Source organism: Myxocyprinus asiaticus, chromosome 17 (assembly GCF_019703515.2).
Source record: "Myxocyprinus asiaticus isolate MX2 ecotype Aquarium Trade chromosome 17, UBuf_Myxa_2, whole genome shotgun sequence".
Taxonomy (NCBI): Eukaryota; Metazoa; Chordata; class Actinopteri; order Cypriniformes; family Catostomidae; genus Myxocyprinus; species Myxocyprinus asiaticus.
Genome location: NC_059360.1, coordinates 12,245,435 through 12,264,684, shown reverse-complemented (window position 1 = coordinate 12,264,684; position 19,250 = coordinate 12,245,435). Strand labels below are relative to the sequence as shown.

General features: G+C 40.3%; 1 protein-coding gene across 1 annotated transcript; it reads left to right on the top strand.

Annotated features, from left to right (window-relative positions):
- The first annotated feature begins 8,300 nt into the window (after positions 1 to 8,300).
- On the top strand, positions 8,301 to 18,988 carry LOC127454710 (uncharacterized). The gene is made up of 6 exons (XM_051722073.1): positions 8,301 to 8,308; positions 9,480 to 9,506; positions 17,080 to 17,114; positions 17,898 to 18,145; positions 18,409 to 18,556; positions 18,681 to 18,988. Exons 1-6 carry the CDS (start codon positions 8,301 to 8,303, stop codon positions 18,986 to 18,988), a joined length of 774 nt encoding a protein of 257 aa, XP_051578033.1.
- The last annotated feature ends 262 nt before the right edge of the window (positions 18,989 to 19,250 follow it).

The window sequence follows — 19,250 nt, the reverse complement described above, 5'->3', positions numbered from 1 at the left end:
ATCAAAAATAATGTATTTCAAACAAGCCCTCGTCCACCTGTCCATAATTCCACACATTCTTCTTTAAAAACACGTTATAAACAAACATTTCAGATGTGTAGGTTACATGAAACTTTGTTTTTTGTACCATGCAAATGCACCTTGGCCCATGCTTCAGTATGGTGTAAAAGCACATTTATTTTTCTGATCATTTAAGGATATTTTTTTACACAGCAACAGACAAATACAAAGTTTCTGTTTGATTTTATATTTACATTTAATAAAAGGAGAGTTAATTGGTACTTAATCCATTTTAAAATAATAATTCAATTTACATCAAATTATGCAATGGGTAATCCAAAAATAGTCCAAAAATAACCAGGTTAGATTACCTAAAATATGTAATCTAAAAGATTATATAACATATTACAATTTAAGTTGTGTAATTTGTAATAAGTACCCGATTACATTTCAGAAGTAATCTTTTCAGCATTGCATGTCTTTATCAAGTGCAACTACAGAGACAGTCCTGTAAGAGAAAAGGAAATTCATTTCATTTTAACAATCAACATTTGTTGTCAGTGCCCTCAAAGATGATGTCACTTCCTCCTTCCCCAGCATTTAATGCATAGCAGAGTCACCCACCAGATTAAGACAACATGCCTAATATTTTTCTAAGCGTTCCTATTTCACTCATATGCCTCACAGGTAATCTAATAACATATCTGGATACTCTTAATAGTTAAATATGTAATCTTATTTTACTTTGTTACAAATATTCAGATTTTTTTGTCTGTGTTTGTCTATTTTCTGTTATTACAGCTGTCAGTCTTGGTAAAACTGTTGTCCAGACTCCTGGTGACCTCATAAAGAACCAAGATGAATCAGCTGTGTTCATATGTGAACACAATATACAGATCTATAACAGTATTCTTTGGTACAAACAGGAAATTATGGGCTTAAAGTTCATGGGATACCTTAATTTTCAAATTGACTACCCAGAGACTGAATTTAAAGGAAAGGTTGAATTGAAGGGAGATGGAAGAAAAAACGGCACTCTAACCATCAACACTCTCAACCTGAATGACAGTGCAGCATATTTCTGTGCAGCATATTACACAGTGATCAGAATCAACTCTTTCTATTACAAAAACCTTCTTTAAAAGTCAAAGCAAATTACCTCTCAAAACCTGGACCAGCAGGGTTTCATTCAGTGCCAATAATGAACACAAGAAGGCATTGCACATTTATTTTAATCCTAATTTGACTGAGCATTCGTCTGATTGACAATATATATATAAGGCAGTAAACCATATATAAATATATATATATACTCCCCTATCTGTGTTACTAAATATGAGCAATTTGTTGGTTAATTGTCACATGGAAAGTTGTTACAGAGTCTATATCTCACTAACTTTTAGGTTTTGAGTCAAAAGTGCAATTACACAATTATGTATTTTGCCTAACAGTGGTTTTGTATGTTGTTTCAAACAGCTGGTTAAAAACACTATAACATTAGAATAATAATTGTGAGTTATATTCTCCAAACTTAAGTTTTAAAATCATATTTTTGTTAAAGCTGTTGGGTAAAAAAAGTGTATACAATTAAACAATACCGTTATACATTCAGACAGGGCTCAACAATATAATAAAGGTAGATTTTAATTAAGGGTATTTTTCATAAATGTCAGGTCGGGGTCAGGTCAGGTTAAATTCAAGCATTGATCATTAACAAACATGACGTCAAGCAATGTTACAGTTTCATTTTCAAAATCTACTTTTTGATGTTTCATATTCCTTTCTGACTTTCTTCAACTATGCAGCCTTTCCTTTTAATTTAAATTTGAGCTAGCTTAACAGAATAAATGTGTAAATCTCCACAAGCCTAAATTCTTGGCATGAAATTGCAGTAATTACAAAACATGTGGTTTGGAGGCGCTAGGGGTCCACCCTAAAATCTGTAGAAAACATTTTGTGGAGGTAGCTTTCATATGTCAGATGGAGAAAGAATCAACAAAGACTGAACATTTCTCACTTAGAATATTTCTCCAGCTCAAATCAACATGTTCAGAGTTTTCTTTTTCACACTTTTTTTGTTTACAGGTAAACAGCTACTATTATCATAAAACAAATAATGCTAGTAGGGCAATGACTTTACATTATGCTCTTTTCACTATTTGTTCCTTTGTTTCTTTTTTTCAGGTTCTGTCAACAGTGGCAGTGTTCAGCTGAGCCCCTCAAATCTAATTAAAACCAAGAGAGACACTGCAGAACTTGTTTGTATACACAATATAGCCAGCTACACTATGATATTCTGGTATAAACAAACACTGGGCCATGGATTGACTTTAATGGGATATATATGGAATAGCAATTATTTCCCAGAGGATACATTTAAAGGAAAAATCAGTCTAGCTGGAAATGGAGCTAAGAATGGCTCCTTTATCATCAATGACCTTGCAACAAATGACAGCGCAGTCTATTACTGTGCAGCTAGTTTGCACAGTGTGATATACAGTTATGCCACAATACAAAAAGCTCTGTAAGTACTATTGCTGCAGAATTAACCACAGCAGGTCTTTTGCACCTGCAAAGTGGTTTTAGATGAGTTTCCTGTTGAGTTTAGATGCAAGCAGTGGTAGCAGTCATGGACTAAATGTTCTTTTCTGAATACTAATATACTTAAAACTGGTCAACAGGGATGTAAACAGGTTACACTCAATTTAGTTTATATTAAAAATAGTATAATAGTAAAACATTATTGTCACTAAATAGTCAAATTAGTACCTAATTTGGTACCCAAACCACACACACACACACACACACACACACACACACACACACACACACACACATAGAGGAAATCGTAGAAGAATACAATATCTTCCATCAATAAATGAATTGACTGAAGCTTCATGTATGTGATGGATTTATGTATGAAATGTATACAAACTGACAAATAAACATATACAATTAAAATTTATATTAACAGTGATAAAAGATGAGAAAACTATCAATACTACTATTTCAATTCTAAAATAAATTCTTGGTTTTCTTCTCTCTTTCTCTCTCTCTCTCTCTCTCTCTCTGTCTCTTTCTCTCAATCCACAAAAGATGGAATTGTCTAAGTTGCCCACTTTTTACCGGAACTTATTTAAAGTTTGGTCTCTGGTTAAGGTGCAGAGACTCAGCACTATGACCTCTCTGCATTGGTTGCTGCAAGAACCTCTGATTTGTGGATCACGCTTGGACTTATCAAACGAAAAGATACTCCCTGCAATTTGTGACCTTCTTTTTTAAACTGGAGTATTAACGCTTGGACATTTATTTAAACTGGCTGGATTGGCTTTTGAGGATGTCGATACAGTTGTCGGACATTTGGGGGTAAAGTCGAAATGCATAACGGCCAAATTACTTGAAAAATGGAAGTTAACACTTACATCAGAGGAAGCTAAATTGCTGGAAGAATACACTGAAGGTTTAATTACTCCAAACTGTAATGACCCTTTTCCTGATTTGTATCTGTTGACTGACTTTAAAGAGTGTGAAAGTGTGTTTTTACAAGCCAACATTTTGATGTTAATGGGTCCTAATCCAGTGTCTGGAAAAGTTTTGTACAAGAGCTGTGTCAAAACTCTGAATAAGAAGTCTTTGCATAAAAGAGTTGATACGCCTTGGCGTTCTGTCCTCCATTTAGGGGAGAATGTTAAACCAGAATGGAGAGCATTATACAAGTCACCTTTGCCAAAGAAGTGGGAGACTTACAAAGGAGAATTCTTCATGGCGCTATTGCAGTGAATGCATTTGTTTCGGTTATAAACCCTGGTATTAGCAATGAATGTCCTTTTTGCTTCCAGAAAGAAAATATATTCCATGCTTTTTTGTATTGTAACAGGCTCATACCATTGTTTCAGGTTTTAAAGAGTTTATTTGATCGTTTTGACAAGTTTTTTCTTTGGAAATGTTTATTTGTGGTTTTAAATACACCCGGAGATGTCGATTTTGTTGACAAATGCTGAATTTCCTATTAGGTCAAGTGAAAAAAGCAATTTATGACACTAGGAAAATAAGAATTGAATGGAATTCAAGTATCAATTTACAAACTGTGTTTCTTAACCTAGTGAAATCCAGAATTTTAATTGACTTTCGGTATTACAAGGCTATGGGGGATCTTATGTTTTTTGAATTGATTTGGTGTTATATGGGGGCTCTGTGTGAAATTATTAATGAGAATTTACAGTTTGTACATGTTTTAAAATGATCTGATTAGAAAGTATTGATTTTTGATTTGGGTATTTGTTATGAATTGAATGTGTATATTTTGTATTCTCTTAAGAAGGAACTGATTGTATTAGTTTAGGATAATTGTAATAAAGGTGTGTTGAAATTCAAGTCAACTCTCTCTCTCTCTCTCTCTCTCAATTCAATTCAATTAAGTGAGCTTTATTAGCATGACTGTAGTACATACAATATTGCCAAAGCAGTTGATTTATGTGTCCATTAGAGTGAGACCAAGTGCAGGGGAATTTTCAATTCATTGATATAGATATTAAATAGTGTGGGACTTAAGCTGCATCCCTGTATCACTTCACGCCCCTGAATGAAGCTTTCAGTTTGTTTAGTGCCAATTTTGATGGAGCATTTACAATTTGTACACATTGATTTGATCAAATCATAAAAATTTCCTCCAATGCCACTTTCAATTAATTTAAGGAATAAACCTTCATGCCAGATTGAATCAAATGCTTTTTGGAAGTCAGCAAAAAAGGTGTCAGTTTTATCAATATTTTTATGTACGTACTTGTCAATAAGGGTATGCAAAGTAAGAATATGATCTGATGTCTGGAATTTAGGTAAGAATCCAATCTGACTTTTGCCTGATGTCCTTCATATCACTGGGCACTGTTGTTCCACTAAGGACCTCCGCATAGCTGCGCCCATCAGTATGAGGGCCATGTAGTTTTGGTACAGCAATAGAATTCTGCTGTCTTGTCTGTGGTGGTGCTGTTGTGTTTGAGGTGAAGCCGACCATCTGAGGTTGGAGTACGGATTCAGAGCTCCATTGGGACTTGCTTCTCTTCCTGAAATTTTGTTGCTGTGGTAAGCTGTGCTGTGGATAGTGGGATGGTGGTCTGAATGGGGCTTTTTTTGCTGTGGTTCTGGTGTGTAGGTCCTGATCTGAGTGGTACTTGCTCCACAAGACTTGGTCTGTAAGAGCCTGCCCAACCTCTGCTGTTTAGGTGGCTCGGTGTGACCCGATTTAGAGCAATATCTCTTCTTGAGGTGCAGATGGTCATAGAGTGTTTCTGTTCCAAGGAATGGGTGATGGGCGATGTGCACATTGGGCCTGAGGGCGCAGTCTATTGAAATACTGGCACTGATGTTGTTTATGGTTTTGAGGGGGAAAACTTTTCTGGGGAGCTGAGTGGACACAAATATCTTTGAGTCTGGGAAAGTATGGCCTGCTTTGACAATCACAGACCTTAATGAAAAGGCAACATGTTCTTGCTGGGCTCTCAAGTCATTGGTGCCAGTATGAATTATAATGTGGATTGGGGTGCCAAGGTGTTCCTTTGCTAGAAGTTCAGGGGCTTTTTAATAGTTGGACACCATAATTTAGCCACGTTTTGTTTGGGGAAAAGTATTTTTTTCCTCTAGGAATTTTCCACTGGAATCCATCAGAAAAACAATGTCTGGTTTCTTTTTTCCCTCTTCTTTATTTTTGGGTGAGGTGGGCTCGGGTGGGCTTTGTTCCACACCTAGGGAGCTCTGTGTTTCTTGAGAGATTGGCTCTGGTGATGTCTCTGTGTTAACAGAGACGGCCTGTGGGTTTAATTCAGGTACAACTGGTGTGATGGGGAAAGGGACAGTGAGGAGTTGTAGCTGATCTCTGAGGCTTTTCATCTCCCTCTCTCTCTTTCAGCAAGTTTCTTAGCCAGAGTGGAGATCTCCTTTATGTTGTTTTCTTTCTCTTGTTGAAGTTTCTTTTCTGTCAGAGTTGCCAGGTCCTTCTTGTATATGTCCCTGTCTCACTGGAGCTGTTTAATTTGAGCAATGGCTCTATCATGCTCTCTACCTTCAAATTCCTCAATGCCGACCCGCTGTTTACAAACACACCAACGGAGTCCTTTGTCTGGACTGCCCGGCCGCGGAAACACAAAAGGAAAAGGGGAAACAGAGCCGGCGTTCTCATCAGAGTAAGGCATCGTGCAAATCGACCCCTGCTACCCAGTATTCTTCTGGCACATGTTCAGTCTCTGGACAAGCTCTGTGAGCTGAGAGCGCGGATCTCTTTCCAATGAAAGACGAGGGACTGCTGCATTATCTGCCTTACAGAAACTTGGATGTCTGCGGAGATTCCAGACTCAGCCATTGAACCCGCAGGGTTCTCCGTGCACTGAGCGGACAGAGTGAAAGACCTCTCAGGTAAAAGCAGAGGTGTTGGTGTATGTTTTATGATCAACAAATCCTGGTGTGATCAGAGGAATGTACATTCTATCAAGTCTTTCTGCTCTCCTGATCTGGAATTTCTCATGCTTCTGTGTCGACCATTCTGGATACCGAGGGAATTCACAGCGGTCATTATCATTGCTGTGTACATCCCCATCATCAGCAAATGCTTTGAGAGACTAATCAGAGATTACATCTGCTCTGTGCTGCCTCCATCACTGGACTCATTGCAGTTTGCTTACTGCAACAACCGCTCCACTGATGATGCCATTGCATTTACAATACACACTGCTCTCTCTCACCTGGAAAAAAAGAACACTTATGTGAGAATGTTGTTTGTAGACTACAGCTCAGCATTCAACACCATAGTGCCCTCCAAGCTTGATGAGAAACTCCGGGCTCTTGGCTTGAACAGCTCACTGTGCAGCTGGATCCTGGACTTCCTGTCAAGCAGACGCCAGGTGGTTAGAATGGGAAGCAACATCTCCTCATCACTGACCCTCAACACTGGAGCCCCACAGGGCTGTGTTCTCAGCCCACTCCTGTATTCCCTGTACACACATGACTGTGTGGCAACACACAGCTCCAATGCCATCATTAAGTTTGCTGATGATACGACAGTGGTAGGTCTGATTACTGACAATGATGAAACAGCCTACAGAGAGGAGGTGCACACTCTGACACACTGGTGTCAGGAGCACAACCTCTCCCTCAATGTCAGTAAGACAAAGGAGCTTGTGGTGGACTTCAGGAGAAGAGATAGAGAACACAGTCCCATCACCATCAATGGAGCACCAGTGGAGAGAGTCAGCAGCTTCAAGTTCCTGTGTGTCCACATCACTGATGAACTCACATGGTCCGTCCACACTGAGGCCATTGTGAAGAAGGCTCATCAGCGCTTCTTCTTCCTGAGATGGCTGAGGAAGATTGGAATGAACCACCACATCCTCACACGGTTCTACACCAGCACTGTAGAGAGCATCCTGACTGGCTGCATCTCTGCCTGGTACGGCAATAGCACCGCCCACAACCGCAAAGCCCTGCAAAGGGTGGTGCGAACTGCCAGACACATCATTGGAGGTGAGCTTCCCTCCCTCCAGGACATCTGTACCAGGCAGTGTGTGAAAAAAGCTCGGAGGATCATCAGAGACTCCAGCCACCCGGGCCATGGGCTGTTCTCACTGCTACCATCAGGCAGGCGGTATCGCAGCATCAGGACCCGCACCAGCCGACTACATGACAGCTTCTTCCCCCAAGCAATCAGACTTTTGAACTCTTGATCTCTCACGATCAAAATACATCAGCACTGCACTTTATTACTCTTATATCTCACACCGGACTGTCATAAATTATATTCTCTCTTAAAAACACACTGGCAACTTACTATCAACCGACAGCCTGAATGTCAATACAGTACAATACAACCTACTGTACATTTTATATATACTATATATACTATTTTTATTGTATAATGTGTATTCTATATTGTGTGTATTGTATACTGTACATTGTATGTTATTATTTGTATAGTGTGTTATGTGTAATTATGTGTATATTAGATTTTAAATTGTGTTGTGTAAATCTGATGTTTATTGTAAATTGGTATATGTCTCATCACTGTCATGACTACTATGTTGCTCGGAACTGCACCCAAGAATTTCACACACTATTGCACTTGTGTATATGGTTGTGTGACAATAAAAGTGATTTGATTTGATTGATTTGATAATTTTATTGATCCCTTTAATTCTTCATTCTAAATCAGCCTACAGCTGATATTCGTTCGGTAAATCTTCAAGTGTTTTCGAACTGGGGTGGAATTGCACTCACAGACCTTATACTAGCCACCAGCCATAATTACACTGAATATGGAGCGGTAATCCACACATAAATGCTGATTAAAATGTACATTAATGTACAACAATTTTTGAGACTGTTTTTTTATGATGTTGATTTACAAAAATAATTGGTCTAATCTGCTAATGCCAATATTGTCAGAGTAATATCAGAGTAAAAATGTAATGCATTTTATGTTCCTATTTTATTTCACGCAAAAAACAGACACACAAACTAAGTAAAAAAGTTTTAAAAAAACACACTTAAAAAAAAAATCATATCAGTACTCATATTTTGATCAATTTAATATATTTACCGGTAAGCAACATTATGTCAAAATGGTACAAGTTTATCCTACTCAAATGTGAATTATATAAACAGGAATTAGGTCATAAGTAATCCAAAACTAATCCATAAGCAATCATATTAGATTAATCTACAAATGTAATCCAATAGATTATGTTACTGACTACAGTTTTAATCATGCAATTTGTAATCAGTACCAGATTATAATTCAAAAGTAATCTACTCAGTACTGCACACAGATAGCTTAACATTACACAAAGAATTCATGCTCCCATATTAATTTAAAAGATGGGCATCGCATTTGTTGTAATTCTTCATCATTTCGAATTGGTCTTAATCACACAAAGCACATTTTGGTGGATATATCAATGTAAAGAACCATGAAACAATTGAAAATCTTGGAAAAACATTTTTTATATATATATATATATATATATATATATATATATATATATATATATATATATATATATTCCTGCAACACAGATAATGATCTTTTGCTATGCTAAATACTAGAGTGCTGTTTGCTACATATTGTACAGTATACTGAATACTACCTATTTTTTAAGTGAAACTGTATGTGAAACAATATGACATACTGTATGCAATGAAAAACATTTCACAGAGTAGAATGCTAATCCCTTGATTACAGCCTTTCTAAAACAAAAGGTGACTTCCAAAAGTTAAATCAATTTATTGATTAATGAGAATGAATGGACATGATGGTTTTCACAATATATTGTAGCAAAGACTCTGGTCTACAAAATTCAGCACCCAAAGGTCTTGTGAAACAAATTTTAGTATGTGTTTTATGGCCCTTTTTCAGTATCCTTAATCTAAAAAATACAAACATGTACATACATGTTGCTCACACATTAATGTAGCACAATTTGTGCTGAAATCAGTGTAATGAGACTTTTTCAATTAATGTGGTGTAAGTAACTAAAATAAGCACAAATGCCAGGGCATGTCAAAACATCTCCAGGATCCAAAAAATGCCTCAGACTCCAAGAAGTTAAACCCTGGGAGCAGCATCTGCCACCCAACGTTCAAGAGGAAGTGTATGTAAACGTGTTCAGCAGGAGATGCCGGTGTAAACACGGAGACGGTGCAAAACAGCGAAATGCGTCCCTGTAGTGCCTCCGGCTCTACGCATCAAGGTGAACGTTCTAAACCATTTATTTGCTTTGTTGGTCTGAGTAGCGCCAGCGCGTGCAGTGAAAAATGGAACGGGACACCTGTTTACTTTCATGGATGCTTCTAGTTCAGACAGCTTCACTGATTATAATGGGATCTATAATGCTTTTCAAGCGACATGCTGCTCACATCTGGTGTAGACAAGGTGCTAAAGTACCATAGTACTGCCATCACCTTTTCATCACTATACTGGTACTGTCACAGCAGGCTACTTTTTTGAAAGGCAATTTTGAGAAACTTCAACTAGTGCTGTCTTGTTAGTCATTTACAGCTGCTTAGCCCATACATTAATGCTATACAATGGTACTCAAGAATACGTAGAAATGTGATTTCTAGTCACTGCGTGAAAACAGATATTATTATCTCGTGTCCATGCCTACTTTAATTTTAGTGAATGTAGCTCGGCACCCCCTGTCAATGATCTGGCACCCCAATAGCACCGGCAACCAAAATAGTGCCACCCCTGATCTTAACTGTTTCTTCTTGACAGCAATAAGATTACATGGAAAGACTTTTGCAAAGTCTATTGCTTCTCCAATTTTTATCTTGAGAAATACACCCCGGTAATCTCACATACGTCTCCCCGAGGAATTTTAAGAAAAGCATTTAAGACAAAGTTGGTAATAAAATAAAACAAAACTCCAGCTATTCTGAGTATGAAAGAGCAACCTCTGAGCAATAAAACTGTCAAATAGGAAAACCCCAGATGTAACGGTCCCACCTCTTCTGTTAGCAACAGCAAATGGGGGCTGTAATGTCACACATTGTGATGACACATTTTATAGATAGACATTGTATGTTTTGTAAGTCTGACAATATTTTAAGTGTCATCATGAATCTAGTGTTGGTGTTCATGATTGTATCATTTCAGTGGATCTTAGGTATTTTTAAATATCACAAAATATGAAAAAATTAGATGTGAAATAATATGTTAATTGCTTTTGATTAATTCTTAATTCATTGTCCATCTTTCTGTCATTTTTTTTTTCTCTCTGGGGGTCAGGTTATGCTAATGTAAATGATATTGTGCAGTCTCCAACATTATTTTTACAACTTAAGGAAACAGCCAAACTGACCTGCAGTCACACAAAAGGTGCTACCTACAACAGAATGTACTGGTTCCGACAGCACCATGGAGAAACTATGGAGTTCATAGTATATACAACCAGCTTTGGCACAGTGGAATATGGAAAACTCAACAAAACTAAATATTTAGTGACTCAGTGGGCTCCTGAGAAGCGTTCTCTAACTGTAAACAATCTGGAGTCTCGCGACAGTGCCTTGTATTTGTGCGCAGTGGGTGAACACAGTGTAACAGAATCATTTCACAGATGTGCAAAAACTTTTCTTTCTTTTTTTTTTATCTGTCATACCAAGATCACACAGACAGGTGGCACACTTCCTCAACATTACAATGCAGTCTGATAGAATGTTTTCCAGCAGCATCAGCAGATTTACATATGAACTGCAGGGGGTGGTGTTGTTTATGGTACACCACACAAGAATTCTGTAAACAGAGGAAATCTTCAATTGCCTATTCTTTTCTGGCACTGGCATTATGTGCAGTCATCACTCAGCTCAGCACAGTCATCAGGCTAAACATGAGACAATTTATAATTAGAGAGACTCTTATCACTATAATTTTTTCTCTGTTTTGGTCCAAGGGTATGAATAGTTATTTTGTGATATCTAGAATAGATTCTTTATTTTTTAATACAGTTTTAGAAGAGGTTAATATAAATGTAATTACATACTTTCTCAATCATGTCTTTTGTTTCTCTAGGTTTTACACAGAGTGACAAAGTTCTCCAGATGCCTCGTGACATGATTGTGAATCTCAAGGATTCTCCAAAGCTACAATGTTCCCATAGCATCTCGGGCTATAATTGTATTCTGTGGTATAAACAAACCCAGGACAAACAGCTTTTGCTCTTGGGATATCTCACAGGTTCACAGCCTCAGTTAGAGCCAGAATTTACAAACAAGTTTGACCTAAAGGGTGATGGAAACAGTAAGGGCACGTTTACTATTGAAAGACTTCAGTCAAATGATACTGCCACATATTTCTGTGCAGCATCTACACAGTGTTGAACATACGCTCTCTCCTGAACAAAAAATTAACCACACATGGCTTATCAAATCCTTTACACCTGTGTGCATGTTTTATTTTCATAAAAACATTGTGCAGTCATATGAATTTATTTAGGAACTTATAACAGTACAGTATGCACAAGTCTTTACATTGAGTGATAAGTGTGTGCATATAAAACGGCCTCAAAAAATATTTAGACACTTAATCCACACTTAGAAGTGCATTTGATGTTTACATTTATATGAAAAACAGACTATCAAACCAAATCACAACTACAAATAATGCAAATAATAAGAAAGTTTCTCATAAATTCACTTTTCTTTGTCATTTTTGCACAACTAACTGGTTCCATGCTAATTTTTAGTGGATTTATGAAGTCAGTTTTCACACAGGTATCCTTCCAGAGTAACCTCAGGTGTAATTTAACAAATTAAAAATGTTTGACTAAATTTGACATCCATGAAAATGTCTGGATAATTTTTGTCTAAATTTTAAACACAAGATCAATATTTTTTTTAATTAACAAATCTTATAAACTTATTTTTTATTTTTTTATTTTTATTTTATTTTTTTTTTTTATACACTTAAAGGGATAGTTCAACCAAAATGAAAAATCTCTCATCATTTACTCACCCTCATGCCATCCCAGATGTGTGACTTTTTTCTTCTGCTCAACACAAACAAAGATTTTTAGAAAAATATTTCAGCTCTGTTGCTCCGTACAATGCAGTTGAATGGTGGCTTGAACTTTGAAGCTCCAAAAAGCATATAAAGGCAGCATAAATGTAATCCATAAAACTCCAGTGGTTAAATCCATATCTTCAAAAGTGATATAAGTGTGGGTGAGAAACAGATCTGTTTAAGACCTTTTTTACTATAAATCTCCACTTTTACTGTCACATTCTTTTTTTCTTTTTTGCAATTTGTGTATTGCCACTACTGGGCAGGAAGGAGAACTTATAGTAAAAAGGGACTGAAATATTCATCTGTTCCCTATCTGTCACTCACTCGACGTTGTGTCGATGTAGTGACACTTGGGGTCACTTTTGGGAGCCCCAAACACCTCTGATCTTTGAGAAAAGTCCAATGGGAATTGGCGAGTGGAATTTGTATGCCACTCCCCCGGACATACGGGAATAAAAGGAGCTGGCTCGCAACCACTCATTCAGATTTTTTCTTCAGAGCCGAGCGATGTTCATTCATTGAACTAATTCATTGAATTCCACTGCCGTTCCATTCACCTCTGCGTATGCTGATGGATATACGGCGCATTTCAGCAGTTTCTCCCCCTCGTGCACGAATAAGTGCAGAGAACGCCCCTGGGCTCTTCGACAGCTAAAAGAGGGTATATATTATAATAATAAAAGAGTATATTTTCCTCTATAAGAGTGCCACTGATGGAGAATGTCTTTTTAAAGTTGCCTGTGTATATTTCCTGGTTGTGGTCGTTACCTCTCCGCCTCTGATGGCCACGATTGCTGCCTCACGTGTCAGGGCTACAGCCACGCTGAGACAGCGTTCATGGATGGCTCATGCTCTCACTGCGAAAGCATGACCATGGCAATGTTTCGGTTGAGGCTTTCCTTCTTAAAGAGGAAAGCCACTCCAGCTGCTCCCCGCCCCGGTCCCTCTACCTACAGGTACGAGGCTGCGTCAGTTAGCGCTGGGGGCGATTTTGGTACCCCAGTGGGAGTGGTTCCACCGGATAATCCCCCACGGACCTCCCATTCCCCAGTACGCTCATTTGCCCCGGTTGAGTTCTGGGATGAGTTTGATGTCACATTCGGGGCTCGAGAGCAGGATGAGCACTCGATCGCTGCATCAGAGAGTGGGCTGATCAAGTTGGACGTGGAGGACTTGACTGGGCTTCCAACTTCGGGTGTGGTCGCCCAGTCTGAGGCCGACGCAGAGCTGGCGGCCATGCTTGCCCGGGCTACCGCGAACATCAGGCTTGAGTGGAACCCTCCACCCTGCCCTGAGCCCTCGCGCTTGATGATTGGTTCCTGGGCTCAGAGCGCCACTCACAGCCATGCCCCGCCCTGGTCCCATTCTTCACGGAGGTGTACGTGGAACTCACAAAGTCATGGCAGGCACCTTTTACTGCCCAGACCCGAACTCTGAGCCTCTCTGCTCTCACTACCCTCGATGGTGGGGCGGCCAGGGAGTACACGGCGATTCCCCAGGTGGACAAGGCGGTTGCGGTGCACCTGTGCCCGCAAAACACCCCCACCTGGCAGAATCGCCTGAGACTCCCATCCAAGGCCTGTAAGTCCACGTTGTCCTTGGCGACCAAGGCTTACAGTGCTGCTGGACAGGCCACCTCCGTCCTACACGCCATGGCCCTCCTGCAAGTGCACCAGGCCAAGGCACTGAAAGAGCTGCATGAGGACAGTCCCGATCCAGGAGTGATGCAGGAGATGCGCTCGTTGACCGATCTCATCCTCTGGGCGACGAAGCTCACGGCACAAGCTCTCGGGCAGGTGATGTCCAGCTTGGTAGTCCAGGAGCACCACCTGTGGCTTAACCTGGTCGAGATGAAGGATGCCAACAAGGTACGCTTGCTTGACGCCCCCATCTCCCAGGCTGGCCTGTTCGGCGACACCGTCGAGGACTTTGCCCAGCAGTTCTCGGTGGTCAAGAAGCAGACGGAGACTATCCAACACATCCTGTCCCGGTGTGGCTCAAGGTCCCGCACCCTGTCTGCTCGTCGCCAAGGGCGTCCCCCTGTGGTGAAGACACCGGCTCTGCCACAGCCCGGGCCGACTGCCCGGCCCCGACATAGAGCCCCCCGCAGGGAGCTGACGCCCCCGTCCCACGACCCGGCGCCAAGAACCCTAGGAAGGCTTCGAAGCACCCCTGAGACGGGCGAACCAGGGACGAGGAGACCCGCTGTAAGCTTGGAGGAGGTGGACAGACCACTCCATCCCCCGGTTGAGGGCCAGGAGGAGAATCTTTTGTTTCCTTTGAATTTGACTTTGCCACACGCCCGAGGGGCTACAGCACCCACATTTTCAAAGAAAGAGCGGTTTCCTCATTTCCTGGGTCACACAGCCAGTGTTTATGGCCGTGTGTTATCATGACAGCCGGACACCAAACGTTCACAACAGGCATGGCGCTACGGAAGCGGGTTCCCCGCCTTCACGTGCCCAGCTGCAGAACACACACACCCACGCTCAGGCGGTTGTGACGAGTCACGAGGACGTTCACCCTCCTCCCCGTCGCTGACCGGTCCTATGGTGGGCACGCGGAGGGAGGTAAGTGCTTTGACCTTTCTCTCAGCACAGCCAAGAGCTCAGGACACGAGGCTCCTCGATGTGGCAACTCCTGCTCCACCCTGCCATGAGGCCCCACCCGCAGGTACGTCAGACACGATTGTCCCCTTGGTGCCCCTTGCTCGGAGCTTGGAGGCGGTGCTAGCACTCTCCAATCTGTCGCGCTGGCTGGCCAGGACGATCCGACTCTGCTATGCGATTCAGTTCACCAGGCGCCCGCCCGAGGACCGACACAATATTAGGCAGGTGGTTTTAATGTTATGGCTGATCAGTGTATAAATGCATGCATTACTGAAGACAAGAATTAGGTATTTAGTTACTTTTGATATATATATATATATACACCGATCAGCCACAACATTAAAACCACCTGCCTAATATTGTGTAGGTCCCCCTCGTGCTGCCAAAACAGCCCAATCCAAATCACCCATCAGAATGGGGAAAAAATGTGATATCAGTGATTTGGAGCATGGCATGATTGTTGGTGCCAGAAGGGCTGGTTTGAGTATTTCTTTAACTGCTGATCTCCTGGGATTTTCACGCACAACAGTCTCTAGAGTTTACTCAGAATGGTGCCTGAAACAAAAAACATTCATTATTCCAATATATTATTCCAGTCACAATGGAGGTTTATTTATTCATAAAATACTTGAGAGGTACTTCAATGGAAATCTCCGCAAGTGGCTGGGACTTCACTGCAGCCTCAGCGGTACGGCACTATACAGGCACAGTAACATCGTGCAGCTCCCATTCAATGGTCTCACTGAAGAGTTTATGGTGTTACAAACAAGAGAACTTCTGCAGTACAAGGACTCCAGGGATCACAGAGTGTCATCAGCTAGTTTTGATGTGAGAACTGGCAGGAAATTGATAGCGGAGGAAGCAGTGGAAGTGGCACGCCTGAGGCAAGGGGCTCTAGTGGGGACAGTGGCAAAAGGCAGAGTGGGATACTTTCTAAAGAGGCAAGTCGGGCAAGGGCAGAGAGCGATACCATTTAATCCAGGAAGAAGTCAGAGCAGGCATGGAGGAAGATCGAGCAAGCAGGATGGTGGGGCTCCGGCAGCAGGGGGCATGGACAAGGTGGGAAAGCATACTGCAATGCAGGATTACCTGGGCTAACATCATGCAGGCAGACTTCCATCATGTCCGATTCCTTGTCCGGATGGTTTATGACACCCTACCAAGCCCGGCAAACCTTCACATCTGGGGGAAAATTGAGACACCCTCCTGCCCTCGTTGTCCTGGAAGGGGTTCTCTGGAGCATCTCCTCGGCAGCTGCCCAAAAGCCTTTGGGGATGGTCGCTTTCGTTGGTGCCACGACCAGATGCTCAAGGCAGTTGCATAGAGCATAGCCGCTGCCACTGGCACCAGCAAACACAATCACGTCCCAAAGATGTCCATCACCTTCATAAAAGTCATTTACAGCTGCTTAGCCCATACATTAATGCTACACAAAGGTACTCAAGAATATGTAGAAATGCTGCTCCCAAAGTCATCAGAATTGAACGCTTTAGTTCCGTTTGTTCTAAAAAATTTATCTCAGGGGAGCATGACCCCGGAGCCCCCCTAGACAATAATAGTAAACTATTTTCTTTATGTGACACCTCTTCCTCTGGAAATGTGTTGGCTGTTATGCTGAGTGACAGACAGGTAGTGACGTAGTAATTTCTAGTCACTGCATGCAAACAGATATTAAAATCTCATGTCCATGCCTACTTTAATTTTAGTGATTGTAGCTCGGCTCCCTTGTCAATGATCTGGCACCCCAATAGCACCGGCAACCAAAATTCTCTAGTGCCGCCCCTGATCTTAACTGTTTCTTCTTGACAGCAATATGATTACATGGAGAGACTTTTGCAAATTCTTTTGCTTCTCCAATTTTTATCTTGAGAAATACAACCCAGTAATCTCACATGCATCTAGTTTCAGAAGAGATTTGAACAGTGTCACATACTATGCTCAGGTTTCTGCAATCAAAAGTCAAAGATTTTGATAGAAAGTCAAACATGTCTCAAAAGATTCTACCAAGAACAAGGCTGCATAAAAAATAAAAATAAAAACTAGAAAATGCTGCCTTCGGAGTCTGTATACGGAGGTAGGATGAAAAAAATGTGTTTTTCAAACTGTTCTGAGACCAGTTTCCTTAAGAGTTCCATTCACTCAAAAATCATGTAGGATAAGCCATTAACTGATTAGGCAGCAAGGCAGTAAGTCAGCAGCCTACGTTTTCGGATACAGCACAAATGATCTGAGCTATACTATTCACATAATGTTTTTTTAGCTCTATACTCTTACTTAATGATGTTGATTATTTATTTTGTTTCCATTTTTATTTATCCTAAGGAATTTTAAGAAAAGCATTTAAGACAAAGTTGGTAATAAAATAAAACAAAACTCCAGCAATTCTGAGTATGAGTATGAAAGAGCAACCTCTGAGCAATAAAACTGTCAAATAGGAAAACCCCAGATGTTACGGTCCCACCTCTTCTGTTAGCAACAGCAAATGGGAGCTGTAATGTCACACATTGTGATGACACATTTTATAAACAGACATTGTGTGTTTTGTAAGTTTGACAATATTTTAAGTGTCATCATGAATCTAGTGTTGGTGTTCATGATTGTATCATTTCAGTGGATCTTAGGTATTTTGAAATATCACAAAATTTGAAAAGATTTGCTGTGAAATAATATGTTAATTGCTTTTGATAAATTCTTAATTCATTGTCCATCTTTCTGTCATTTTTTTTCTCTCTGGGGGTCAGGTTATGCTAATGTAAATGATATTGTGCAGTCTCCAACATTATTTTTACAACTTAAGGAAACAGCCAAACTGACCTGCAGTCACACAAAAGGTGCTACCTACAACAGAATGTACTGGTTCCTACAGTACCATGGAGAAACTATGGAGTTCATAGTATATACAACCAGCTTTGGCACAGTGGAATATGGAAAACTCAACAAAACTAAAGATTTAGTGACTCACGGGGCTGCTGAGAAGGGTTCTCTAACTGTAAACAATCTGGAGTCTCATGACAGTGCCTTGTATTTGTGCGCAGTGGGTGAACACAGTGTAACAGAATCATTTCACAGATGTGCAAAAACTTCTCTCTCTTTTTATGTTATTTTTTTTTTTTTTTTTTATCTCTGGTACCAAGCTCACACAGACAGGTGGCACACTTCCAAAGTGGCATCTGTTCCAAAGCTGCAGATTTACATATGAACTGCAGGAGGTGGTGTTGTTTATGGTACACCACACCAGAATTCTGTAAACAGAGGAAATCTTCAATTGCCTATTCTTTTCTGGCACTGGCATTATGTGCAGTCATCACTCAGCTCAGCACAGTCATCAGGCTAAACATGAGACAATTTATAATTAGAGAGACTCTTATCACTATAATTTTTTCTCTGTTTCGGTCCAAGGGTATGAATAGTTATTTTGTGATATCCAGTACAGATTCTTTATTTTTTTTTTTTAATAACATTTTAGAGGAGGTTAATATAAATGTATTTACATACTTTATAATTCATGTCTTTTGTTTCTCTAGGTTTTACACAGAGTGACAAAGTTCTCCAGATGCCTCGTGACATGATTGTGAATCTCAAGGATTCTCCAAAGCTACAATGTTCCCATAGCATCTCGAACTATAATCGTATTCTGTGGTATAAACAAACCCAGGACAAACAGCTTTTGCTCTTGGGATATCTCACAGGTTCACAGCCTCAGTTAGAGCCAGAATTTACAAACAAGTTTGACCTAAAGGGTGATGGAAACAGTAAGGGCACGTTTACTATTGAAAGACTTCAGTCAAATGATACTGCCACATATTTCTGTGCAGCATCTACACAGTGTTGAACATACGCTCTCTCCTGAACAAAAAATTAACCACACATGGCTTATCAAATCCTTTACACCTGTGTGCATGTTTTATTTTCATAAAAACATTGTGCAGTCATATGAATTAATTTAGGAACTTATAACAGTACAGTATGCACAAGTCTTTACATCGAGTGATAAGTGTGTGCATATACAACGGCCTCAAAAAATATTTAGACACTTAATCCACACTTAGAAGTGCATTTTATTTATACAATTCTTTTATATGAAAAACAGACTA

Bases quoted from the DNA above. Each gene is read 5' to 3' on its own strand.
- LOC127454710 (XM_051722073.1), top strand. The intron at 9,507-17,079 runs GTGTAAGTAACT...AGATTTGAACAG, and splicing joins AGACTTTTTCAATTAATGTG to TGTCACATACTATGCTCAGG. The intron at 18,557-18,680 runs GTATGAATAGTT...TTGTTTCTCTAG, and splicing joins TTCTCTGTTTCGGTCCAAGG to GTTTTACACAGAGTGACAAA.